Source organism: Cygnus olor, chromosome 21 (assembly GCF_009769625.2).
Source record: "Cygnus olor isolate bCygOlo1 chromosome 21, bCygOlo1.pri.v2, whole genome shotgun sequence".
Classification (NCBI taxonomy): domain Eukaryota; kingdom Metazoa; phylum Chordata; class Aves; order Anseriformes; family Anatidae; genus Cygnus; species Cygnus olor.
Window position 1 is genome coordinate 7,383,380 of NC_049189.1, and position 27,382 is coordinate 7,410,761.

General features: G+C 48.0%; 2 protein-coding genes across 8 annotated transcripts in view; both read left to right on the forward strand.

Annotated features, from left to right (window-relative positions):
• UBR4 (ubiquitin protein ligase E3 component n-recognin 4) overlaps positions 1-4,905 on the forward strand; it is a 78,007-nt gene extending 73,102 nt beyond the window's left edge. For all 6 annotated transcript variants that reach the window (XM_040533955.1, XM_040533956.1, XM_040533957.1 and 3 more), the window contains 3 exons: positions 2,986-3,076; positions 3,636-3,798; positions 4,497-4,905. In XM_040533955.1, the coding sequence (XP_040389889.1) occupies positions 2,986-3,076; positions 3,636-3,798; positions 4,497-4,561 (319 nt within the window). In that variant the 3' untranslated portion in view covers positions 4,562-4,905. The remainder of the gene's footprint in view (positions 1-2,985; positions 3,077-3,635; positions 3,799-4,496) is intronic.
• A 9,805-nt stretch (positions 4,906-14,710) lies between these two features.
• IFFO2 (intermediate filament family orphan 2) overlaps positions 14,711-27,382 on the forward strand; it is a 42,982-nt gene continuing 30,310 nt past the window's right edge. For both annotated transcript variants that reach the window (XM_040533980.1, XM_040533981.1), the window contains exon 1: positions 14,711-15,447. In XM_040533980.1, coding sequence (XP_040389914.1) covers positions 14,819-15,447 — 629 coding nt within the window. In that variant the 5' untranslated portion in view covers positions 14,711-14,818. The remainder of the gene's footprint in view (positions 15,448-27,382) is intronic.

The following is a 27,382-nucleotide window of genomic DNA, read 5'->3' on the forward strand; positions in this document are numbered from 1 at the left end:
CAGAAGAGCTTCCTTGCCCTTAAAGGGGCTATAGTACCATTTTCTGTGTTAGTTTCTGCTGTTCAGGCTCAGCCTGTTCTGTGTTTGTGTCTCCCATTTCCGCCACTGCTGCCTGAGTTCTGGGAGAGGGCGTGTGACAGGCACAGGAGATATTATCTTGGAGGGCTGCTTGCTCAGAAACAAGGGAGTGCAGCCTTTCATGTGGCCTGCAGAAGAGCCTGGCGAAGCAAAGCTCCCGTGTGGGATTGCTATGGATGTTTGGTGTTTTTGAACATCCTCAGTTAATGATTTTTCTTTCCAAACTTATCTCTAGGTAAATACGTAATAAAAACGTTGAAATGGCTACAACAAGAAACTTCCAGCTAGCCCTCTGATCTCTGGAATTTCAGGGGAGAATACTCAGAAATAGCTCTCAGGAATTATGTCAAGGTTTATTCAAGGGCTTTCTTTAATCCCTGCAGACTAAGAGAGCACAAAGCCTTCCACTGATAATACCTCTCAGAAATAGAAATACGGCAATTCTTATTTCCAAGGTCTCGTTTTATTTATTCTTGTGGAAAATCAGGAGGAGGGCGATGGATGGTGAAGTTCTCTGCAGATAAGTGCCAATCCCTTGGCTCCGTAGGCTGAGGCAGAGGGGAAGCTAGTGCTTGTAACGTCAGAGTAATATGTCTGCATACAAAAGATTAAAATTAGCATTCTGTGGTAGAAGTAATACAAGGATGTTCTCTGGGAATGCCACTATTCAGAGTACATTGGAGTGGTGCAGACTGAAGGTTGAAGAGATGCAAGGACTCACTGCCACCTTTGCTGGCAGAGATGGAGGGAAGTTGCTATAGCAACTATCAGTGCATCTAAAAGCAGCTGAGGATCACCTCCTGCTCCTAAAATGGGCGTGTAAGTCTTATTAATGAAGATGCAGGCAATGCTATGCATTCCTCTGTATTAAATGAAGGCAACAAATACTGCCTATGCCCTGTCGGGTGTTCTATTCAGCTGCTCAGTATCCTTTCTGTGTTATTAAATATAACACAGAAGTGGGGAGAATCTCGCCAAAAATATGGGACTCATAAATTCTGACAGTTTGTACCCCAAGGCATATATCTCCCCGAATAAGGATGAAAGTAAATAATTACTGCAACCCATCGCAGAAGGCTCTCGTAGCTGTTGGCTCATTACCCAGCACTGCCTCCCCTGTCCCTCAGAGAACTTAACCCATCTTCTGTCTCTGCCAGCAGCTACAGCTATTGCAGTTTGTCTGCAGGACCAAAGGGAGAGACACAGCAGCTTCTGTGTTTTAGAATCTCTTCGAATTTAAACCCAAAGACGAGGTTACCAGGGTGGATGGGAGTTCTGGGTTTGTCCTTTTCTTTTTTTTGGTAAATATAGTTTACAAATGCCAAAGAAATGAGTCGAATGGCTAATTACCTGCTTGTTATTGCTGAACCAAGAATTCTAGCTAGAAAAATCCAGTAGACACTTTGCAGCATAGCTTTCATGTGGGGTTTGAGGGGAGAATATTCTTTGATATTTTTTTTCCTGTGCTCCTGACTGAGACCTTTGTAAAATATTCATGAAAGAAATGAGGCTCCCAAAGTGTTAATATCTAACTTTCTGCTGGAAATCCATGCATAGCTGATGAGCCTGAACCAGCTTACATTAATGAAAACGCAGCAGCTATTTATGAAGTAGCTGTTCCAGAAGGTAGCTACCCAGACTTAACCCACAAGGGCCTTTTAGTTTTCAATTAAAGGAGCAGACTCCAATTATATCAAAACCAGTCACATAAAAAGAAATTCTCTGTAGCAGTACGTGGGAGTCTAGAATTAGCCTCCCTCTAAGTTGCTGTTCTTCCCGTGCAAATTTAGTCACCTTTACTAATTGGTTTTCCTTTAAATAATTAAGCCTAGCTGCCCAAGCAGACTGCCACCTACCAAGCTGTCTGTTTTAAGGGAAAGAAAGATCATGCAGTCACACAGACATAACCTCTTAAAATAAGAGCAGCAAGATGTTCATATCACACACAAAAAAACACAAACCAACTTGTGTCAGATTGCAGCTGGTGGTCAGATGATACCCTTTTGTCCTGCTGACTTTTGTCAGTGGCAGCTGGACTGGTTCTAGATACATTTAAAAAAGCTTTTTTTCAAAGCTTTTAAGTGGCGAGCAGGAAGTATCTTGTGACAGAGGCAGCTGTACCTGAGAAATGCATGCAAGAAAATTCCAAACCCATTAGAGTTGCTGGCAGGGAGGTTCAGCCTTGCCTCAACCTGTTGGTGATTAATCCTGTAAACTTTGGGAGCTGTTATCCCAGGACAACTCTACACCTTTTATAGCATTTTTGCAGACGGATGCTGAAAGTCCAAAAGCAGAAGTCCTTTCATGGCCATAGAAATCTTGTTGATTACAAGCAGGTATTAAATAAAAATTCCTCCATTTCGTCAAAGCTCCTTTTATTGGGCCAGGGTGAGATAGTTCCCTCAGAGTCTTTCAGAAACAATTCCATGAGATAGAAACAAAAATATGTTCTCTGTCATTACTACAGACTATGTCCAAGACCTGGATTTAGTTATTTTTTTGGGGAATCTGCTATGCTGCAACCAGGGAGCATACAAATGTACATTATTTTTCCATCTTTGTTGGAAAAAGAGCTTTGCTGTTGAATTCCTATGTAGTCTTAGCAGTCCTTTTGCTTCTTTGCTTGTTTTCTTCCTGTGAAATACGTTTTTATTGGCTCACCTGGTTTGGTTACGGTAGGTACAGCTCGTAAAGCAATTTCCCAGCCACAGGAATCAGTGTACAGAAATCAAGGATGCCCAATGCTTGTTTCATGTCCAAGACCACATAACAGCTTACCGACAGCCATTCCCCATGCGTATTATTGATAGGCGTTTTGGCCGTTTCAGCTTTCGTGCTATTCATCAAATCGGTCACCAAAGCATAGTAAAGTGATTAACTCAAAGATTGATTTCATTATCTTCCTAGAATGGCAGATAAGGCAGTGAAGGAATATGCAACGTACCGCTCTGGCCTTCTCTTCTGGGCCCTTGTAGATCTCATCTACAACATGTTCAAGGTAAGAAAAACATTAAGGTTCAGCTGTAACTGCTTTCTAACCTGAGGAACTTCATGCATTTGAATTAGAAGGCAGGGTGTGAAACCCCTTTATCCAAGATCCTTGTAAACTTAAAACTTGGCCTGCCTGTGTGAACAGAAAGGCTGCAAGAGGCTGTCTGTGCTTATTGCACTCTAGCAATTTGGTGTCTGAAGAACTGAGAAACTTTTCCAGTTTGCAGCACTCCTCCTGTATGTGTACCTGCTTATTTTCCAACCAAGGATGTTCAGGACTGCATTGGGGAAACACTTGGGTAAGGAAAGAGATGGGGGCATCGCCACTACCAAACAGAAGCTTGTAGCTTCCAAAGAGGACAAATAATTAGGGTGTAAAAATGCCTGCAACCTTTTCTGCAATCTGTACCAAAAGATTGAAAAGTCATTTGTGGGGTAACTCTTTTACGTGGCTTATTTACAAGAGGCAGGGGACTTAAGTCCAAGGGCGACAGGAGAAGGCAGCAGAGTTTGGAGTTCTTCTTTGGGCTGATTTGCACTAACTGGTCCCATTTCCCCCCTTACAGAAGGTGCCTACCAGTAACACAGAGGGAGGCTGGTCCTACTCTCTTGCTGAATTCATACGACACAATGACATGCCAATACACGAAGCTGCAGACAAGGCCCTAAAGACCTTCCAGGAGGAGTTCATGCCAGTTGAAACATTTTCCGAGTTTTTGGATGTGGCTGGTAAGCGTGCGCTTTGCTTTCCCTTTTATAGGCTGCCTTATGCAACTCGTGACTTGAGACAGCAGCATTCCTGACACGGCGGCGGCACTTTGTTTGCATGAGGCAGAGAGAGGAGGAGACCTTGGCACTCCAGCTACTGCCTCAGCTATTTCACAAACAGTTGAGAGGCACACTTGAGCATCCCCAGACAGGAAAATTTCTCTCACCTGATCCCGCAGGTCCTCCCCCTGCTCTGTTAAACATAACTACTTACATCACAGCTTAAAGGTGTTTTGGGGTATATGTGATTTAGAGGCTGGTAAACAGATGAGGCAGCCGTTCAGTGCAGCGAGAGTTTCTGCTGTAGGGATTTTATTATCCCCAGGAGCTGCTGAAAATTCACTTGCAGAGAGTTTGCTCTTGTCTTAAGAGTTCCAGTGCCTTGGGCCAGTCTCTCATTGTCCAGTGTATGGAGCTAGCAGGGTATCTATAGTAGTTCTGTTCCACAAGAGCAAGTACCGTATGGATTTAACGTATACACCTCGGTCCCTGTTGCACATGCATTCAGCAAGGGTTTATCTTCATCTGCTCCATACTTAAAATAACAATGCAGCTGTCATTATTAACTTGCTATACATACACCCTAGCACAAATCCATAATGTCGGCAGGAGAAACTGCTTTGTGGAGCTAATTATTCTGTATTGTCTTTTGTTTAAAGGGCTCTTATCAGAAATCAGTGACCCTGACAGCTTCCTCAAGGATCTTTTGAACTCCATCCCCTGAGCCGCCAGCACAGAGAAGCGTTGGGCAGAGACTACACTAGCTTGCCTTCCATCCCTTTGTGTTCCTCCTTGTGCAGCCTGTCCCTTCCCTGAGGAGTGCTGCAGTTTATTGGTTTTTTGTTTTGTTTGCTTTTTTTAATTATTATTAATATTTTCTACAGTTTTTCTTCCTGGAGTGATTTGGAATTTAGATTCGTTTTATCTTCTATTTCACTGCTTCTGTCTGTAAAGCCTTGTCTATTTGAGCTGTTTGAAAGAACTTGTACAGAGAGGAATACGTACCAGTAAATCTTAATGCTTTAGTGTGCACCTCTTTGAAGTTAAATAAATCAAACAAATGGGTAAGATGGGTTTGACTAATATTTTAACCATGCAGTAGCTTAAATGCCAAATTCTTTCCCATCTTTTCTTTCAGAGCTCCTTCTTTCAGGGCTCAGAGCTGCTGCTCTTTCTGGCCCATAGTCTGGACAAGGAGACACAGGAAACAAAGGACTTGTAGAGAACAAAGCAGCAGACTGGCACTGTGTTTACTGATTGTACATGCAGAGCAGGTTTCGCATTGTGGGACGTGAGCCTTAGAGACTCGTGGATTGCAAGGACAGTGAATCCTTCCACCCCTTCCTCACCTGGGTGAGGGGAGCTGTGCCAGCTGCAGTCACCTCCCCTGGCACTTCGTGTTACCCCTCTCCAAGGCATGCTGCATATCACGGGCTCTTTCCCGACTTTATTCTCACCAAGGCTGTATTCAAAGCAAGCATGCCAGTTGTAGCATACTGATGGTGATGTTACCTCGCAGAGGGATGCTACTCACATCAGATGTGTTTTCTATCTGGTAATATTTTCAGCTTTGAAGAATGCATGGAAAATAGACCCTGCGCACTTCTTGAGCTGGCCACTTGCTCTTTCGCTAGTAAAAGCTTGCGTTTTGGTGTGCATGCCCTGACTTGAAGCCAAGTACCTGTTTTGAGTACAGCCTTGCTTTTTCTTACTGAGTTGTGCGTGCTGGTAACCTACCTTCACCATTACCTCTGCTGTCCTGTAACCCAGCTGACACGTGGTTAAGCTGGAATCTAATAAAGCTTTCCCTGTCTTCCTCGTCTCTGTTTGAACTTGAATTTCTGCAATCCTAACGCAGTCCCGTCATGCAGTGCCCCATAAATAATAATTATTTTAGAGGCTGGATAATTCGGCAACCTATTTGATGCCTTTGGTTAGTGTTGAGCATGTATTGTGATTTGACGATTAGCAGATGGTTGAAGGCTCTTCTCGCCTCTATGGGTGCTTATTTCCCTCCTGGCAGTTGGATGTGATTCTGGGGAGGAACACTGAATAGCGAGTTACCTCAAGGAGTTTGGGTTCATCTCTTGTCAGCTGGGTAAATCTGTCTTGCTTTATGAAGGTACAGGAGGGGGACTCGTGTGTAGTCGGTTTCTCTTTAATATGGCAATTTTAAGCTTCCAACCAAGATGCGGTATATCCCTTGCACCACATAAAAGAGAAAAACTCTCTTTGTTTTAAAAGCACTGTAAAGTCAAACCTAACAGTCTTCTCTCCAAACAAGCAGCTGTAGCATAGCTGATGGGTGGATGTGCAGATTGTGCTTACCAATACCAGAGTACGGTAGCTTGAACAATACTAAAATCCCCTTTCAAGTGAAGGACCTTTCAAGTCTGTAACTTCTGAAAGCAACAGTAAATAGGTAACATGAAAGCAACTTTTTATGATAGGGAGAGTTGAGGTGCAAGACTGAAGCCCTAACGCGTTTTGACTTTGTTATTTGGGTAAGATTGTGTAAGACTGGTTAAACTCAGGACAGGAACTACTAATGGGATAGTTCAGAAGCTGGGGAGGGAGGAATGCCAAGCTGCTTTGCTGCCTTCGGAAAGGTAGAAATGGAGAAATACCTTTTTCTCTTCAGCACAGCCTCAGCGTTTCAGGCAGCCCCTCGGCTTTTGCTTCGCAGCTGTTGCTTCACTGAACCAAAGGAGGATGTGACAAATGCCTCGTGCGCTGTCTTCCCACACTAACAAGGTAACTTCAACATAGCTCAGGCTTTTGCTGATGCAAATCCTGGTTTATACTCCATTTATGGTGGCACAGGTCTTTGAAAACATCCTCTGCCATTGCAGGAACTGGTATGGTACATACAAGCAAAATATTTCTCCACCAGTGGAATTGTATCAGCAGCTCCTTAAGCTTACCTGGAGCAGAACGCGGTGACCGTTTCTTGCCTGACGTTTATACAACTGCAAAAAAGCAGGATTTTGAAAGGAGGTCATAAACTGTGTCCTTATCGATACAAGTCAAATTGCAATAAAGAACTCCATTCTGGAGGGTTTTGCAAAGGTCCAGAGATGAATTTTGGAAAATGAAGTCGTCGCATCAAGGGCCTCAAGCACGAGAGGACTGACTGATGGGGAAGCCTGGTCTGAAAAGAAGGTGGAAGCAGCGTGATAGCACTTCTGGCCAGCAGAATAGCCTGGGAGGGACTGAGGACAAACAGTAGCAACCCCAGAAGAGCTAGAGAGGGGAGGGGCAAGAACTGGAAAAGGTTTGGGAAAGCTTCAGCTGAGGCAGGTGCTGAATTGTTTGCAGTGCTGCACAAAGGCAACGCGCTCCAGGCTGCAAAACCCCCAGCAGGGTGGGTGGGAATTGGTCAGCCTGGGATGTCAGCAAAGAGTTTTGGGAAGTGTTTTCCTTAAATTAAGAGGAGCAAGGGAGTTGGGAGGGGGAGAATTGCCTCAAAACAGGTACAAGTGGCTCAGGTTGATGAACCAAACCGCTAGCTGGACATTAACATCGACCTCCCTCCCCCAGATAGTTTATTTGAAAGACGTTTTGGGAACTATCCTTAGATGCCCGAAATGCTGGGACCTCTGTGATTGCTCCGCATCTGGCTTTGTGGGTAAGAGCTTCCCCAAGACAACCAGAACTCATTGTGGTGCCTGTTCATGCTGGGTCAAACCTGGGTGGTTGTTTATTAATTAATTTTGAGCCAGCAGTGGGTGCAAAGGCCCCTGCCAGCCTCAATTAATTTGCTGCCACTGCTGAGATGGTTTTATCCCTCCCTGCGGGTTGGCACAGTGGATGCTCTGTCCCTGGGCTGCCCTTTGAGGTCGGGAAGCCTTCATCCCACCCTCCTCTGCACTGGTAGCAGCGTTCCCAACCAGGTCTAGAGCCGAGTTCCTCTCCTCTGCTACGTCTCTTGCCACAATTGCCTGGATGTGTTTTTGAACCAGCCACGGGGTTACGACTGCTGAGCACAAACACCCTGCGAGTGGCAGCGTCTGGCCGCTGCGGAAGATTCCCCAGAGTTTTTCCGACGGAGAAGTGATTTATCTCCCCAGGCGCGTGTCCTCGCGGCTTGTTTTTCAGGCAGGACGCTCCAATCGTGCCTTTGGGAAGATCACGGTGGAGCCTCACCACAGAAGTTCTGGGCTCTTGGGCACCACTGCAGAAATTTAGAGCAAGAAGCTTGCTGTCTAAATTCCGGGGAGTCTTACCGTGTGTATTATGGCACCAAAGGCTCCCTTTCCTACCACATCCCTGCCGCTTTCCCCTGTTGTGGCCCAGTTTCTGCTGGGGCACTGCCGGGACGCTGCTCGAGGTGTTCCTGCACCAGGCTCCTCCCCGCCTCCCATCCCAGTTTTCCCCCGGCAGGAGCTCCCCGGGACTCCGCGACCCTTCCCGACTCCTCACGCGATGCAAGAAGCGCTCCTGCAACGTGGTGAGCAAAACCCCCTGTGGCAAACAGCGCAGTTTGCGGGTGACAAAATTCATGTCTTTGACAGAATTTCCACCTTTCTGTAAACTTTCTGGAAAGACGCTCAAGGGGTTTTGAGGTGAAAGCACTTCAGGGCTGCGCCCCCTCCTAGGTGGAGATGCAACAACCAGGGGTGGTTGCCCCCTTCCTGCTTTCCAAGGGGGAAAAGAAAAAGGCTAAATCCCCACCCCCGGATTTTTTTCTTTATTTATTTTTTTGGCAGTGGTGATAGGGAGAGAGCTACAGCTCCCGATTTATTGCCCCTAAGGCCCGTTGCAAGTTCCTTCGCCTTTATAGAAATCAGAAAGCGTTTCGCTTTTGAGGCAGCATAAAACCAGGCAGCACTCCAGCAAGGCTTGGAGGAGAAAGCAAAAGAAAGGTGCAAGCTGTGAAATATTAAAAATAAAAGTGCTTTACTGTAGGTTCGCTCCGAGCCCCTGCCTCTGTCCCTGCCCCACGACTGTCCCTGAGCTGCTGCATCGCACTTGTGCTGCTGGCTGTAGCCACGATGCTTCTAACGGGCTCCAGCACGCAGCAAGGACAGGATTAAAGGCAGTGGGAAAGCACCCAGGCGTCAGTGCGTGGGATGTGGGCAAGCAGGGCCCTGGGGCGGGTATTTTCAAGCTTTTTCATCGAAGAGAATTGGTTTTTTTTGTTGTCGTTGTTTTGGGGACACCGAGCACTGTGCGAGGTCTAGGGGGTGGGAATGCCACCTGCTCCACTGGCCACCGCTGCCCTGATGAGATTTTAGAGCAATTCTCGTAATCATGGGCTGGGAAACTGAACTGCAGCCCTGGCAGGGCGGTGAGCAGCACGGGAACCCCCTTGCAGCAGCATTTGGGCAAACAGCTTGCGCTGAAGGAAGGGGGGAGGAATAACAGAAAGGCTTTGACTGGGAAAATGCTTCAGCCAGGGGGATGTTTGGGGCTGTCGAAGAGTTTGCCTCTCCCTAAGTGGGATTTGGGTTTCAGCTCGGGAGCTGGGTTCCTGGCCTTGAGGGTGGAGAAATCACAGCCTCGGGGAGCAGGGAGAACTGAAATCAGTGCCCACGTGTGCCGGTCCGATAGAATCAGGGCTCCAACCCCTAACGGGTGGCTCTGATCAGCCGCTGTGTTGGCGGTGGTACCAAAAAGGAGCTTCTGCCAGGCCGTTTTTTTAATCCTTTTAATGAACAAACACATCCAGCCCGGCTCCATCCTTTAATTATTCCTCCTATTTGATGACAAAAAAAGAACTATTTGCTAATGATGAAATCGGACATTAAAGGCACGGCTCCCCATCTCCAGGTCATTCGCATTTCTCATCCCTCGCTCCGCGCTTTGCCCGCTGTCAGCACTTCTGCCTTAATGAGCTCAGCGACTTGAGGCGGCCAGCACAGAGGAAAGACATCCACGGGCTGGCAGTCACTGACGAGCAGGCGTCCGTCAGGGCGCTCCACCCCGGGGACGTTGGGAAACCCGCAGGGAGAGTGGCTCCAGTGAGCTGAGTCAGCCCCGGTGATGCACCAGGCCGGGCAGCGGGTTCAAGGCTGGGCAGCAAAGAGCAGCCCCTCAGCCCTGGGGACCAGCCATGGAGCGGAGCGGGGAGCCAAGAAGCGCCCAGTGCTGGGGGAGCAGCAAACCAGCGCTGGCTGGGCAGCTCCCAGTGGTTGCTCCCAGTCGCTCGTCAACGCCTCCAGCTGGCCTTTGGCCACCACAGGAGTTATTGCTGTGTTTTGGATGGGAAATTTTGACTTGGCGGTGTACAGAGCTCCTGCTGCTGCCTGCAGGTCCTCCGGCTGCGTGCAGGCAGGGAAGCACCACAAGCTCTTCTGCTGTGCCCTTCGGGGGGGATGCCAGCAAGTGCCTGAGCTCGGTGCAGATTCGTAGGGAGAGGAGAGCTGGTGGCATGTGGCGCCCACGTCAGTGAGCACGGAGCAGCTCCAGCATCTTTGTGCTGCCATCGGCTCTTCTCCATCCTGGGCACGTACCGGGCTGAAATCCCACAGCACGAGGAATGAAGGTGCTGAGCGGGTGGAAGAGAGTCTTGGAGAGGCAGCTGAAGCTGCACCTGAATGGTGTGGGACGGCCACGCGTGCTCTGCTCCGCTCGGTGCAAAGTGAGGGGGAGCAAAGGAGAAACGACCGGACAGGGACGGAATCACCCAGCATGGTTCTGTGCCTGGGTTAGCCAGCACGGCACCCCCGGGAGCTTAGCACTGATGGGACTGAAAGCAGGGATTTGGGCGCACGCAGAATTAATCCTGCGGCATCCTGCAATTATCCTTGATAAATTGCCATAGCAATTAGTGTGAGCTAAAGCACACCTGCAGTGGCCTGTACAGGCTTATCGGGGCATATTTGCTGCCCTACTCAATACAGATGCAAATATTTGGTTACTGAGGAAGCAGTGAACATTGCCACAGTCTCCAAGGCCGTCCCACGACGTGTCTCAACCACTCCGGCTGGCGGATGCTCTCCCCAAAGCACCTCTGTGTCTGAATCCCTGTCCCCTTAATTCACCCGCCATTCAGGTCGAACCCGGTGCAGAAGATTTGTTTCCAAAATATTTATCTCATCTCCATGCAGAAGGGAAACATTGGTATCACTGGGGTAGAAAACATCCCGGCAGGAACACCGGCTCACCTGCGCAGGGCACGGTTGGGGTGGGGGGTGATGCTGATGGAAGCGCGTCCTTCCATCTGTGGCAACAATTTTGGGAGAATCCTGGGTGCGCAGAGATTCAGCAGGGGCCAGATCTGGCAGAGGGGATGGGGATGAGTCCGGTGCTGAAGCTGCTCAGCGCAGCTCTGTCTTCTGCACCAGTGGTGCTTGGAGGGCAGATTTAGCAAGCTTGGAAGAGTGGGAGTGAGCTCCTGGCAGACTTTCTGTGCAGCTGCGCTCTGCTTTGCAGTGCTGGCATGTAAAGGAAAACCAAATGTGGCAAACTGAGATTTTTTTACCTCTGAAAAAGTTAATGGAGCTGGCTGGCCAAGGAACAGAGCTGTAAGGGGAGAAGGTGCTGGGTTTCAGCTCAGCTGTTTGCATTTCACATGGTGCTAATGGAATAGGTAGAAAATACAGTGGGATGAAACACTTAGAAAAGGCAAGTTTGGGGAGGAGAGAGCGCCTCAGAAGGCAATGAGGAGCACGCTGCTGCTTGTGGCAGCTTCCAGCAGCTCTTCTGCGTGAGCAATGGTAGCTCCCATCCCAAATATTTTCGGTGTTCAGAGTGCAAGGTGCTCCCCAGGGGGGCTTTCCACATGGTCCTGTCCCTCATAACCCCCTTTATCATTGTTTTTTATTATTATTTTCCAAAGTCTGTGTTATATATGATTATTACGCCCTCAGAGAAGCTGTTTTCCTGCAGTCTGCCCCCAGTGGCTGGCAGGGCCGTAAGGTACAGCATCCTCTACGTTAAATACCCATCCGGGAGAGGTGCCTGTAAAAATTCTGTCAATTCTTATAAAAAAAAAAAAAGCCTGGGTCATGCAAATCACCACTTTCCATCCCTGGGCTCCGACCAGCAGATGTGGCCATTAAGGAAAACCCAAAGAAAGCAGAGACCTGGGGATGATGCCATGAGGACAGCAGCCACTGAGTTTTTCAGGGGTGATGTTGCAGCCATTGGGTTTTTGCACGATGCAGAAAGCCCTGGGCAAAGATGTTCCCGGGCACCAGGGCTCAGCTGACAAATTCCTTGGGTTGGTGTCTTCCAGGCTAACGAAGCACTGAGAAAACGAGTACAGGACCACTAAGCAGATGCACAGAGCAGCCCTGAAATAGTTGCTGAGGTTTGCACACGAAGGACGCTACCATGCGTTAAAACATTGGCATTGGCTATGAACCTGCTCCCGAGCCCCTTAGCACTGAGCCAGCAACCCCAGGCGCTGATGTGAGCGGGTCCCGTAGGTGTCGTCCCATCAGATGTGACTGCAGAGGTGCAGGCAGGTGCCAGCCCAGCCTTGGGTACCACGCTGCTCCCCCAGCACCACGAACCTTTCGCCTGCACCAAGGGAGTGTAAGAACCAGGCCTCTGCAGGTGCGTGATGACGACGACAAGTCCAGCCCACTTCTCCCAGCGCAGCTTCTCCCCCCCAGCCCACTTCGGGCTGAAGCAAATGTTGCCTCTGGGCTGAGAATGAAAACGAATGGGAAGCATCATTCTTAGCAGGGCTAGCTGCGGTCACCACGATTTAATCGATGCTGGCACGGGATGGTTTCTGTGTTCAGAAGTAGCACCATTTCCCATCCCTTTTCCTACCTCTCCAAATAGGAAGACACTAATCACCGCTCCAGTATCCCATGCTCTCAGCTTTTGACATGGTGCTGGACCACAGGTGGGCAAAGCCTCACGGAACAAAGCCTCCCCTTTCCCCGAAGAGCCCTAATCCTTGTTAATTGTTGCTGGTGTCATTGATTTGGGATGGTGGGGAAATCAGTCTGTCCTTGGGAGGGGCTGCTGAGGGATGCCAGAGGCTCACTCACTGCAATGGCTGCTGGCAGTGACCTTACCCTGGGTGTGGTGCAAAGCCAATTAGGCTTGGTGGAGGGGCTTGTTGATTAGCGAGCTTTGGTAGTGAGTTCCCATCTGAACTCACTCTCTGAGTTTTTCCTGCTTCCTTAAGGAAAGAAAAATAAAAATTGTGCATTGTTCAGCACGGCAGAGGGTGCGGTGCAGCACCAAAGGATGCTCAAGGCAATGCAAGGGGTCACCACTAAATTCTGGAGGATTACCCAGATCTGGGGTAAATGGCCAAATCTGCTCTTGCTGGACTGCTGCTCCTAACAGTAACCTCACTATCTGCACCTGAGGACATTCCTGCCATTAATAAGTTGTCGTGGCAAACCCCACAGAGTGATGCAAGCTACAGGTGCGTTGCTCTGGGCTCCCCAGTTGCACAGCCCTGGGACCCGCTTCAGTCCTGGGAAAGCCCTGGGGCCTGGGTTGCCCAGCCTAGGCCAGGGCCTGTCCTCGGAGCCCTGCCCAGCACCAGTGCCATTGCAGCTCCGTGCGGATGGTGTGACGGCTGCTCCTCAACGGCCAGCGCCGCCACCATGGGCGGCAGCCGGGCACTGCGCGCTCAGCAAGATCACTTTGGGTGTTTCTTTGAGTCACCTCGGTAACAGCGAGCCTCCGCCTTGGCACGTTCATTTTTTCCAGGTGGTGCTGGGCAAACACAGGAGGTGCGCACACGAGATCCTGGGGGTGGTGGGAAAGGTGCCGCACTGTGACCCGAGAGCTCCCCAACACCTACAAGGGTTGGTTTTGCAAGGCTTGCTTCGAGAGCTCCTGAAAGCATCGTCTTTTGTTCCAAAAGCCATCCCCCCATTTATACCATACAGGAGGAGATCCCTACCGATCTTTGAGCTCGGTGCTGCTGCTCGGCTGGGCGCCTCTTGGACACGCCGCAGCGATCGCGCAATTCAATTAAACCATCGCGTTGATTGCTGAGCGGCCCAGAGGTCCAGGAGCAGTAAGCGGGAAACACTTATTTAATAACTTAATTACCAGATTGTAACAACGCTTCAAGGGTTCCGATGGCGGCTGACAACCTCATCCCTTGTGCCTTCAGCCCACCGCCGGCCGGCTCCCCTCAGCCCGGGGCAGGGCTGGGAAGGCGCAGCCGGAGGGCACCGTGAGGGCCGGCCCTGGGGTGTCAGAGAATCCCAGAATCATCTAGGTTGGAAGAGACCTCCAAGATCACCCAGTCCAACCTCTGACCTAACACTACCAAGTCCTCCACTAAACCACATCACCAAGCTCTACATCTGAACGTCTTTTAAAGACCTCCAGGGACGGTGACTCCACCACTTCCCTGGGCAGCCCATCCCAATGCCTCACAACCCTTTCGGTAAAGAAGTTCTTCCTAATATCCAACCTAAACCTCCTGTGGCGCAACTTTAGCCCATTCCCCCTCGTCCTGTCACCAGGCACATGGGAGAGCAGACCAGCGCCGCCTCGCTACAGCCTCCTGTAAGGTACCTGTAGAGAGCGATAAGGTCTCCCCTGAGCCTCCTCTTCGCCAGACCGAACGCCCCCAGCTCCCTCAGCCTCTCCTCCTAAGCCTTGTTCTCCAGACCCCCCACCAGCCTCGTTGCCCTTCTCTGGGCTCCCTGCACGCCAACCGACCGAGCTGGGCCGGCCCAGCGAGGCGCTGCCGGGCGGTGCTGGAAGCCCGCAGCCAGGCCGGGCCAAGGCCCCGCCGCTGCCCGAAGGCGGCGGCTCCCCGGCCCCCACAAGCCCAGGCCTCGCTGCCGGCAGGTGCCGGTGAGGCTCCGTGCGGGCGGGGAGGGGGGGAGTGGCCGCGACGCTGCCCGCAGCCCCCGGGGGCGCGGCCGGGCGGAGCCGCTCCCGGTCCCGCCCCGCGCCGCCGGCCGCTGGGTGCCGGTACCGCGGCGGCGGCTGCGGCAGTGGCGGCGGCAGCCGCAAGGAGCGCGAGGCGGCGGCGCCCCGTCCTTCTTCTTCCCCTCCTCCTCCTCCTCCCGCTGCCGCTCCCGGCCCCGCTCCCCCCGCCATGAACTCGCTGCTTTTCGGGGAGATGGCCCGAGCCTTCGCCCCCGGCGCGGCGGCTGCCGGCGGGGCTGCGCCCTGCCCGCTGGGCCCCGGCCCCGGCGGCGGCTCCGGCGGCTCGGGAGGCCCTCCGGGAGTGTCCGGCGGCCCGCCGGTGACGGCGGCGCTGCGGAACGACCTGGGCTCCAACATCCACCTGCTGAAGGGGCTGAACGTGCGGTTCCGCTGCTTCCTGGCCAAGGTGCACGAGTTGGAGCGGCGCAACCGGCTGCTGGAGAAGCAGCTGGCGGCCCAGCAGAGCGAGCGCGACCGCCGCCTGCGCTACAAGACCTTCTCCCGCGACCAGGCCGTGCAGACCGACGGCGGCCTCCCCCTGGCCGCCGCGGGGCTGGCGGGCGGCCCCGCGGCCGGCCCGGCCCCGCCGCATTACGGCCGCTTGCCCGGGACCATCTGGAGCTACACCCAGGTGCGGCGCACCGGCGGCGGGGGGCTGGAGACGGTGCAGGGCCCCGGCGTCTCCTGGATCCACCCGGACGGCGTCGGCGTGCAGATCGACACCATCACCCCCGAGATCCGGGCGCTCTACAACGTGCTGGCCAAAGTCAAGCGGGAGAGGGACGAGTACAAGAGAAAGTGAGCCGGGGGGGGGGGGGGGAAACACACGGGGTTTGGGTCTTGGGGGGATGGGGTTTGGGTCTGGGGGGACGGGGTTGGGGTCTGGGGGGGCCCTCCCGGGGCCCCGGCGCTTGGCTCGACCCCCCCCCCCCCCCATCCCTCTCTCCCCCTCTTTTTGGGGAAGGGCAATAAGCCGTTGTTAGCAGCGCATCGCTGAGGTTCCTCCTAAATTTAGCCGCTCTCCGTTTTCCGGGCTAACCAGTAGTCGGTTTCGTCCGCCAGCTCTCCGAAATTAGCTCAGTGCTGCAATATTTGGGCTGCGAATGCTGCAGGGGAGGGTTCGTGCGGAAAGATGTTTCTTTGAATGGGTCAAAACGGCAACAAAAGCCCCGACGACAGCCATTGTAAGCCCTGGTAATCCCGAGGTTTCCTCTAGCCTGTTGGGAAGCCCTGGGATTTCAGATGGTGCTCTTTTCCTGGCGGCTGATAGCGTTCTCTTTGCTTTGCTGTATTTGCCTGCTCGATGTCTCTGTGGCGGAGATGGAGGCCAGGAAAAAAAAAAAAAAAAGGTAGTTGGGATTCTGCAGGGAAATTCCTGCATTGTCTGTGAGCTATCTGTCCCTTGGGACTAACGTGAATGCTCCCGTTTTGGGGTTTTGTCATCTTCAGGCTTAAAATGTGTTGTCTCGCTTGTGTTTTTCTTGCAGAATAAATTTAATCCTTTTCTATTTTTCTCTTCCTGGAGGTAGCCAGCGTTTCTTGGCTGTGTGGCCTGTGAAGCATGCCTGAATTTCTTCCGTCCAGGGTAACAGAGCTGCAGTGTGCTCTTTGCATACTTCAGCTTTTATAACAGAGCTATCCCTGTGAATTAGCTTAGTTTAGAGAGGTTTTTTAGGCAGGAATATTCTGTTCAAGTAATAATTTCTGGTTTTAAGTAATAATTTCGTGTTCGCTAAAAAAGTCCAATTTCTTCAGGCTGCTGTGCCTTCGTTTCTAAGCTTTTGTGCTTCATGGCTGCAGCACCCCCTGCATCTGGATGGAAAGCAGTTGGCCTCTTTTTGCTGTAGAACGGCAGATGCCGTCACGCCGTGGGGTTGTTTGTTTTTATGGTTGGCACCACGGAGATGGGAGCAGTGGTGCTGAGGGGAAGTGGTGTTTGGTGGTGGCTTGTGCAAGGAAGGTATGTGTCGGGTGTGGGCTGCGTCACCAAAAGCTGGGGATACTTCTTCTTTTTAATGGGTGCGTGATTTTTTTGTGGGTTTTTCCTTACCAAAGAGGAGACTAATGGGTCATTTAAGTTGAGTTTTGCTGCTGGTACATAGTTGGTGCTGTCTGGTGTGCGCTCACTTGCTTGTGTTCAGCAAATTTTCACCCCGCTCTCTTCATTCAGGTCTAACTCCTTGTGTGATCTAAGTTATTGCATACTCCAAATAAATGTAATGGAGTGAAGGGGGCCTCTGTAGGCAATCGCAAACCTTATTCTTGCCACCCTTCCTGCTTTCACAACAGATTTTTCTCCTAAAGCTTGAGAATAAAAATTTGGTTAATACACACCAGCGTGCATCACACTAGAATTATATTTGCAGTCTGTCTTTTACGCTTGTTCCTGTTATAACTGGAGTGGTTATTACTCTCTTCTGTGACCTTCACTGGACAGATGGACACCACACCTTTCGCTCTTTTGGGGTGGATTGGTTTTCTCATTGGTGGCCTTGAGCATGCTTTGGCATGCTTACGAGGTAGTATCGTGTTGTTTTTGTTTTAATTCTTGCAGACGGAGTAGATTAGTCCATTTGATTACATTACCCTGAGCTAATGTGGCATTGCAGTGTTTGTCAGCAGTCCTGGAAAGACTGGTACAAGTATTTGCATGTTTGTAGGTTTTTTTTTAGGGAACAGGTTCTTTGTCATGACACGTGTATGCATACGAACACGTATATAAATACGTGCTTTGTGTTTCCATTATCTTGCCAGGGATCCTTTTATGTTCAAGTTTTGTTTAGGGAAATGTTCTCCAAATGGAATATTAGTCTCTTGCCTGTCTCCTGACAATGTTGTGAGGGCCTGTGTAGAGCTAAGTGCACGCACAAGTTTCTAACGTGGGTTTGTGATCTTGCAAAGCTGTGCAAGCATTTGAAAAGCCGGACAGGGAGATGTGCAGCCCCTTGGCCGTATGGACAGGGGGTCTTTTGAAGTGGCGCTGCTCCAGGTCGCAGGTATCTTCTTGCTGGAAATACCGTGTTTGCTGGGCCTGTTGGAATGCTTTTATTCACTGCTGGTGTTGTCTCTCCCCACATAACCATTTTGCTTAACTCTAGAACCAGCAGAAGGAGGCAGCCTTCTTTGAAGCAACAAGGCCTTATGACCTGACCAGTTAGACACCATCGTGATGTGCAGTAACACTTAAGCAGATGTTACCTTTATTTCCTAGAACAACGGAAGCTTTTTCTCTCTCTCCAAGATGACCACTTGATTTAGGAGGGCACAGCTAGGAAAACCTCCTTATTTAAACTATTTTCTTACCAGGAAAACACGGGGTGGACGGATGACTGTGTTCCTAAGTCAGTGAATACTGCTCAAGTGAATAGCTTCTTTTCAAGAACATATGCTTGTATGTTGTTGAAGACACAAACTCATTATAGCATACTAGTGAATTGAAAAATGCAATGTTTGAATTCAGAGTTGAAATAATTGCTTTTTGTTTCATGTGTTTTAGAGGTAACACTACTGCTACTCTTAAAAACAATAGCTGAAATCATCTAAGATGTTCTTTCCGATGAAATTCTCTGTGCAATTTTTTGTCATTACAGATGGCTTTTTGTCAGATAACATGTTCAACTCCTTTATTGTGTCCCCCCCAGTTTTGGTTTTTTTTTTTTTTGGACACTAATGCAAGAAACTATTTGGGAGTTCTGAGCTATATATATTAAAAAAAAAAATACTAGAGCACGTAGTCAACAGAGCACCTAGGTCATCTTTTACCCATGTTTTGTTTGTATCTGACCTACAAATGAGAAAATGTTCCCCCTAGGAGCCTAGCAGATATTTCAGACCAAAACTGTGCTTTTTTCTTTCCCCAGACCACGTTATTTTACCAAAATAGTGTATAATTTTTGGGTCTTTTTGTAATTAACATGTTGCCTTAATCTTACAATATTTTTTTAGTAGCGATCATGATTTTACAGGGTGCATTGTGACTTCAGCTGTTGGAGTTTACAGTTGGAGGAGGCTTATAGGAGAAAATGAACCTAAAATTCCCCACCCTAACTTATGCTAGCATTTAACAGAGCTTCTGGCAATAGATCTGATTCCAAATCCTTTGTAACTTTTTTTTTTAATGTTATTACCCTTTTAGTGGTAATGGTAACCATGTCCACTTTCTTTGCAGTCAAACTAATGTGATGGAAAATTCTTCTTCCAGTCTTTCAGCATCTTGAAATGTAGGTTAAAGTCAGATCTTTGTCATAAGCTGAAATACACACAAATGTATTTCTAGACAGGAAAAAACCTCAAACCAGCTGTCTTGCCCCCTTTGAGCTGAAATCAAAGAATCATGGGGTTTCTAAATGACCAGTGTTTGAATTTGGGATCTATCCTGCCCTCTCTCCATGGGTAAGTAGAGCGAGATAAACAGGTTTAATTGTGTGCATGTGACTGTGCCACTGCCCGAAAGGGATCTGGGGTTACCGTGATCTTTTTAGGTTATTTGTATAAAAAAAAAAGTGCTGGGATGTGAAAGTGGAGCAGGCTATCACTGTGTAACTGCCTTCCTCGGACAGCTGGGGCCCTTGACAGTTGTACTGAGGGGTGATGGTTGTGGTGCTGTTGTAAACTGCATCCGGATGTTTAAATCTACTTGCTTATTGGGGAGGGGGGGAGCAAATGAGTTTCCTCCCTCCCTAATTAGCCACGTTACATTGCTGTTTGAGGCTGAAGCATCACCAGCCAGCGTGGCGAAGGCGGGACGTCCAAATGCACATGTCTGGCAGATGTGGCGCAGCGATGCTGGGGACAGTGCGTGCCCCTGGCGAGGGGCAGCCGGTCCCCTTGCACTCCTGGGAGGCAGCCAGCCGTCAGCTTCCAGAGATCTACTTTAAGACCTAAGTGCGTCGCTGTGTGTTATGACAGGCAAAATGCTGCTGTGTGGCCAGCCAGTCTGCTGACTTGGTGAAAACCTGCTGCAGTCATTCCCTGCTCTCCATCTTCTTTCTCTTTTTTTTTTTTCTCCTTCCTTTTAACTGCAAGAAGGCTGCTGATCTGTCTGTAGTGATCTTTGCTCTGAATGCTTGAATAGATTTGTATATTATGGTTTCAAAATTGTTCTTAATTGGTACAGATATTGAGTTGGCCAGATGTTAGTCGCCTTTTCCAGCAGAGACTTAACTGTTACTAAGAGTTGAACTGGAAATAATTGTTTTACCTCGGGATGGTATTTCATTTGGAAGATTAATAAAGTCCACTTGAAAAAGAGATTATCTTAAATTTGCTGCAGCTGGAAAGGACAAAGATTATCATTGTCAAAGGCAACGCGCGTCAAAACTAACTGGATCTCATTTTTTAAAGAAGGGAACTTAATAAAAACGTGCTTAAGATAAACCCTTGAGGAATGTCTGAAAACTTTTAAAGCTAGAATAGCAGTGGTAACAAGATGCAAATGTTACGCATAGACCCAATAAAAAACAAATAATTTTTTTTATCCCTATAGAAGAATGTAATCAGCATTCTAGACTTCTGTCCGTGTTTCAATTGGTTACAGAGCTGGTAATACCACATTCTCTGTGTAAAGCCATGTATATGTATTAAATTTTGCTATTTATACTTTCCCCTTTTTATTTTAAATGGGCTAGTTAGGTTTCACTGTGGCTTTTCACTAAAATTGTTTCGTATTCCTTACCAGTTCCAGTACAGACGTGCAGCCTGGTATTAGAGATTTTTGGAAAGCCCTTACGAGATGTGAAGTTTGATGTTAAGTGCTTGCTCCTGGGAAACCTGATATTTGGCCTTAAAAAGATATTTTTACTTGCGCTGGAAGGGCATGAGTTTCCTGCATGAAGGATGGATAAAACTCGCGGATGTGCTGAAAAACTTGGCCTTTTAGCAAAAATATACATCCCTTATCAATGTTAGTTGGAAAGTTGTACTGTTTGGAGCTGTGCAAATCAATCACTTTACGAATAATGTTTGCTGTCAGATGTGTTTGTCCTTAAACCATGCTATTGCTGTTTCTAATATGCTGCTGCAGAGACGTGCTTTATATGATGATATGTGAATATCTGGAGCGCTCTAATAAATCTTAGTTGTTTTTTTTTTTTGCATTGGTGTAACTAGAAACTGGGATTCCTTGGCTGTAGTAATGTAGGAGAAGTTTCAGGAGGAGAGGAGCAGGTTTTCCTTTCACTCTACTTTCCAACAGTGCCCCATGGACCCGGATGGGCTTGAGGCAGTGTTCTGTTAAATACTTCAGTAGCTGAGTGCATATGTGCGCCTTACTTAACTGGCTTGTAAGGAGAGCAGCCAGAGAGGGCAGAGATGCTAGGATTGATTTGAAACTGTGTTAGCTATTTACTCTGAACTTTATCTTTGTCTAATTTATTAACTCTGATTTCTGATTAAAATAATGAATTTGCAAATGAGCTAGGTTGGATGTGGTGGAGGGAAAAATCTCCGTGTTATGTTGTGGTTAGAGTTTCAGAGAAACTTGGGCCAGGATCTGTGCCGTGCTCTTCAAAGAACAGCTTCCTCTGTTGAAAGAGAACCACAAGACTTTCTGTGTGCATTTTGAATTTACCTTTTGATTCCTCTGGTGACTCACACTGGGAAGCCTCGGACTTTGTGAAGAGAAAAAAGACTTTCAAAGCAGAGCTTGAGAATTGCGTAGGTCTGTGGGAGGGGAGCAAAACCCCCCAAATACCTCTGATCTCAAACCCAAATAATCTCTAAAGACCCTTGCAATTTAGGGGTGAGGTAAAAACAAATGTAAAAACAAGTTATTTCTGGCTTCATCGTGGGTAATCATAGCCTTTCATTGCAGTGATGCAGCCTGGATGCTGGGCTTGTAGCTAAAGAAAGCGCGGAAGCCATGTACAGCTCAACAGCTGCTTTTTTGTGGTTAGGGTTGTGTGGTGATGCTCTGCCAGGTCTTAGGCCAGCTTCCTGCGTTTTCTTTTGTGACTAAATACTTTTTAGTTTGCTGAAAGTATGCACGGGATGTTGTTCTGTGTGAGCTTTTTATGGTTTAAGTCTCCATCTTAAAGTTTAAGTGTGGCTGTTTTGCTTGTGTTTGTACAAGAAGGAAGAGATTTTATAGTTTGGCCTTCAAAAATAAAGGTCCAAATGCAACAGTATGCATCTGTACACTGCTTAGTTTAACCAAGGCTCTTCTGCAGCCTTGTGACCAGCCCATAGTAAAAGATTATCTTGTTCCCAGAGCCCTGAACTGATTTGTGGTAAGAAACAGAACGAGACGCTTCATAAACAGGGTGCAAGGAAACCGTATGGCAAGGCTGTGCTTTGAAACCCATTGTCCAACTGTGTTCTGCTCTGCCCCACAATATCCCTGGCTTCTCTAGGGTATTCTCCTCTTTTCTGCATTTCACTCTCTCGAGGTATGTTTTGTGTGAGTGTCCTTGGGCTGGCGTTATCCTCAGGTTTCCATGCCTCCCACCCTTGCAACAGAAGTGAAGGAACACGACTCCACTTTATGTTCAGAGTAGGTGGGCAGAAAGTAAGTATTGTGCTGGCTTGGATCCACTGATAAATTATAAAGTTTCAAATATATTGTTAAAACGTCTTCGTTTGGGGTTTGAGGTTAACAAAAGTAACTAATGACCTCAAGATGCTCACGCTTGCTGATTAAGGATAAGTCACTTAGGAGGGTGGCATTTGGTGTCGAAGCAAAAGAAATAAGGCAAGTGTACGGCATTCCATTATCTCTGGCTGTCACCTAGTCTAGAGATGGATCCTTGCTGTATCTTTCTGCTTCAACGTAGGTGTGGAAGAAGATTGGGCTAGGACTGATGCCTGTTAGTGTGTTGCCTGGCTTGTGCACATCGTGCTAGATGTTTGTGGAAATGTTGGTGATTGAGTGACGTCTTCTAGAACTGTCACAGTGTCAACTTTTACCATGGCTGGGTTAACAAGGTGCTTGGTTTCAAGTGACTTTTAAAAAATAAATAATTAGCATTTGTTTAAAATACTTAAAAATACGTAAGAGTCTCTCTCCTGCTTTGCGTGCTGTGAGCGGTGTTGATCATTGTATGCAAAATGACATCAGTTTGGCCTCTGGGTCTACACGAATAACGAGGCCATTCAGCGAGCCCCGAGAGAAGGGCGCCCTGTGCCCACTAACAAAGCAGCCCCTCGTTAACGGCACACAGCGTGATGTGCCCAAAGCTGGATTGCGGATGATGCGTTCCTTCAGCCTTACATCTGCACGTGACATGGTATTTACTGGGCTCCATTTGGAAGCGTTCTGCTGGACTCGATGTATCCCCCCAAATGGTATTAATCTGAATCCCCTTCCAAGTAGGTCTTGGGACTGAAACCAGTCACGTCTGTCAGGGCTGACAATTCTATTTCAAAGCTTTTGGCTTCAAAAACAAGCCCGCTGCTACTTCTCAGAGCTTGATTTCACTCAAGTAATGTTCAGTTCATCCTTTTTTGGCTTTTTCTGTCTGGAAACTACCAATGCGCGTTGCTTTGGAGAAGGATTTTAGGTGTGTGTGTGTGTGATCTAAAGGAGGGCTTGCCTTGCTGTTGTTTGTAATGGGGTTCCAAGCCTAATCTTCAATCTGCTAATTTCAGTTGGTATATTCTGAATTTGCCTTGAAATACAGATGAAAGCAAATCTTGGCATTACAGATCAAATTCCACAGAACTTCATGAATCTCTTGACAAGCCAGATGTTTTGATTTTTCCAGTCTTAAATGGTTTTACAGATCTGAATCAAAGCTACAAAGCCCTTGTTAAAAAAGTACACTTCAGATTAAATTCTACACTGTAAAATGCCAGCTACCAGTACCCAGGTGTCCTGCGGCTTTACAGACTCCTTTTTGTTTACTTTTAAATGTAAATCTATGGCTTTTTGTACGTGTAAGTAGAGATCAGTGTTGGTTGAAAGATGTGACAGCTTGCATACCCTGTACTAAGGAGAGGAAAGCCAGGGAGGAATTAACTTGGTCTTCTTCATGTGAGCTAGCAAACGTAGTAATTTACAGTGGCTCATTAAACACAGAGAAGAGAGATGTAGAAGGAAGTGATAATAATAGGACTGGATCCCTCTTTACCCCTAAATACAGTAGATGTGTTGAGTCCATCCAGTGACTGATGCTGGAATTAGAAAGATCAAAAGGATCCTGGCGTAGTATTTACTCCAAATCAGTGGTTTCAGCAGAAAAAAATATTTCTGTTGCTAGATTCTTACAGGTAAAACTTGTCTGTATGTCGGGGACACACACACTCACGCACACAGAATTGTGTTTCTTCTTAATGAAGCCTAATCTGATACAGGGAGCAGAATTTAAATTTAGCAGGCCTGTGTCTGTTCATAGAAGTCAAGCCTTCGTAAGTCAAACCTAGTTAACAAAAAAAACCAAGGTATTGGTGTAATTCTGTAGGATGGCATGGGTGCATTAATATTGAATTGTAATGGGAACATTAGAAGAGTTCTAAAAGTTATTGTCACTAAAACTGCCCCCAAGAGAATTTCTCCTGTGCAGGTGTAAGAATATCTGTGTTGTTATCTCTTTAACTTCTGCAGTAAAGCATTGGTCATATGATGAAACAGCGGGCATCCTGGATTCTGTTCCTAACTCTTCTACCAATTTTTTTCCAGGTGACTATAGCAGAATCACCTGACCTTTGACTATTTCTCTCATCCACATAATTTTTAAACCCCGCTGTTTCCCTTTCTTAAAAAGAAAGGGAGAAAAAGGAGTGCAAAACACTTGAACTCTTTAATTCACAATAAAATGTTTTTCCACTAATCTGTATTCTTAACCAGAGTGTGGAAGTGCTGGTTGTCAGTGGGAGATCAGCTTTTCTTGTTAAAAGGGACAAAGTGACCCTGGGAACGAAGCCCCACTTGCAGAGCTGCTGTACAGAATTCAAGAACTGCTGTGGGACTTAAGTTCATTTTGTGATAACTGTCCCTGAAGGACATCAAGCTCTTGGATGCAGCCTGTGATGAATCTGCAAATAAACCTGTTTTCTTTTAGAGCTTCTCTTCCCCTCCTAGGTATTAGGTCCTCCTATCTGCTTGTATGCAACACAGTCAGGCTCTTCCCTGCTAAGTTTCATTGGCTGTAAGGAATTTGCCATCGCCTTTACTGACCGTTCATGTGAGAGACATTAGGAGCCGTACGGCCACGTGAAGGCAGGCCATGCTGCTACTGGTGCCGTGAGCTAGGCCATACACTGGACCGGCCTCACTTTGTGAGCAGCATCCTGTTTGCAAATACACGGGCTTCCTCTTTCACCTCCTGTGTTCAGTGAGGCATTAATTACTGTTTGAGCCCTCCGCTAAAATCCATGGCAAGACACGGTGTGAGGCCCTTGTATGGAGATCGATGTGCCGTGCCGTGTTGCCATGGCTCTCCTGTCGAGTCGCCTTTGGTCTGGATGGGGTCTGGTCCGTGACTCAGCTGCTCTACTGGGATTCCCAGGCAGCGAGGTCAGCCTGTGTCACACCACTGCCTTGGCTGGCCTTCTGCGCTGGGGTTTGTGCCGGAGCTCTCCCGAGGCCCTTCTTCTCTTCCTCTCCCTGCACACTGCATGTGGTTTGCGTCCCACTCATTTTCGGTGACTGGAGATTTTGTACAGGTAACATAAGCTCTGCTCTGCTCGGCATCATCTATACAAAGCTGCTGGCAGGGCTGCTCGCTTGTTCCTATCGGCAGAACGTACTGCAGGCTTGGCTGGTGGTGCCTTTGCCTATTTGTTATTTATTTCCAGGTGTTAGAGCTTCCCTTTCATCAGTAGGGTTAGCCTTGAGATTTGTTTGACCACAAAAAGATTGTTTGGAGCCTCCAACTTGTAGTGTTTCAGACTGCCTTCCTTAGAATTGGATCTCATTTGCGAAAACATAGCAGTGTTCATCCATTTTTTTTTCACTGTTCATCTCTGAATTAAGTACCAAACAGTTATGTCACTGGGAGTTACATACAGTTACTGACGTTACATGTAAAGGCTATGCTTAAGCGTATTATCTTTTCAAAGATAATCCAGCTCTTAAAATATAGGTAAGTTAAAACTGGACACGTAGGAACACAGTTTGTGGAGACTTTGTGGAGCTGCATCCTAGCTATGTATCTTAGCTGCCTTCCTGCTTCCTGAAAGCTGGTAAGCATGATCTCATTTTATAAAACAGCTTCCTTGATCTTTTTTTAGGTTCAATAAAGGCCTCCAGTGTTGGGGCAGAGGTTAAGATATCTAGCTCTTGGTTTTGAGGCTGGTTCTCAAAGGAGTTGGAGGGAGAGGAAGGGCAGAGAGAGGTAAACCTAAAGGAAAGGTAAAGAAAAGGAGCTTTAGCTGCAACTTGCAATTGTTCTTGACGTTTCAGGCTGAAAAGTCACAGAAGTGAATGAAAATGTTGTGGTAATACATTCCAGCATGATCTCTGCTTCCTTTCTGCAGAAGAGCAGTGTTTTGTTACTTGGGCTTACTGAGGCGTATGCCCTCCCGAAGCACTCAGGGGTGGTAACAGTGGCGTGGTTCCAACAGATATTTGTATACATTAATGACCTCATTAATGTATATGAATACCTGAGGGGAGGGTGTCAAGAGGATGGAGCCGGTCTCTTTTCAGTTATGCCCAGCGACAGGACGAGAGGCAGCGGGCACAAACTGAAGCACAGGAGGTTCCGGCTCAATATGAGGGGGCACTTCTTTACTGGGAGGGTGACAGAGCACTGCAACAGGTTGCCCAGAGAGGTTGTGGAGTCTCCTTCTCCAGAGATACTCAAATCCCACCTGGGTGCCATCCTGTACAAGGTGCTCTAGGTGATCCTGCTCTGTGGGGGGGTCGGACTAAATGATCCTCAGAGGGCCCTTCCAACCCTGCCCATTCTGTGATTCTGTGTAACAGGGTGAGCACAGCGCCTGGCTGTTTGCAGAGAGCACTTGCTTATGAAATCAGCAAGAGTCGACCAAGACCTTTTATGAGAGAAGTTGTTAAAATACTAGTGTTTTGTACTGAGTAGAGGCTACATCATAGCAGCTCACCTTAGCTTGTTGTACATTTAGGTGCGTTGTCTCTTAACAGAAAAGTATCGATGCATCCCCAAAATGGATCATTGGCTGGAATGTTGATCTAGAGAAGATGCAAATATCTGTGGAAAAGGAGGTAGATTTGTTGTGTTAGTAGCTTGCAGTAGGTGTTGAAAAAGGTGCTTTTTGTGATCATTTTGTGCAGTGACAGTGATGCATTTGGGCTAGCTGGTGACCTTAGAAGTAAGAGAGAAACAACACGTGCTATTTAGTCTGTTGTATTCCTGAAAGCATTCCTTTAGAAAGGCCATTGACTTCAGGGGGATTTCTTTCAGCTGTTAACTGTGGAAATTGTGCAGACATTTTTGGTTTGCTCTGCAGAGTAAGACTGGCCTTCATGGTGGCTTACTGTGAAAGCACCTCTTCAGGAGACACCTAGCTGGATGCGTGCAGTGGAACTCAACTTGGAGCCCGCAGACCCAAAGTGAGCATAAAAGTTCCAGTGCCAGAAAATCCCTGCTCTATCTAGAGAGCAGGAGACCCGCAGTGCAGCTGCATTACTCAAGGCATCCAGGGTTTCCACTTAGTAGCAGATTGCCATGAAGTCCTGAGGCAGTATTGAAAAGAAATATTATTCACCCTACATGGGAAAAATTTCCTGTAGTTAAAAGCTTGCTAGATTACTCCTTAGAGCTGTGATGTAAGGATCTTCCATGTAGTCATGTGCATCAGCTGAGATAATGTACTA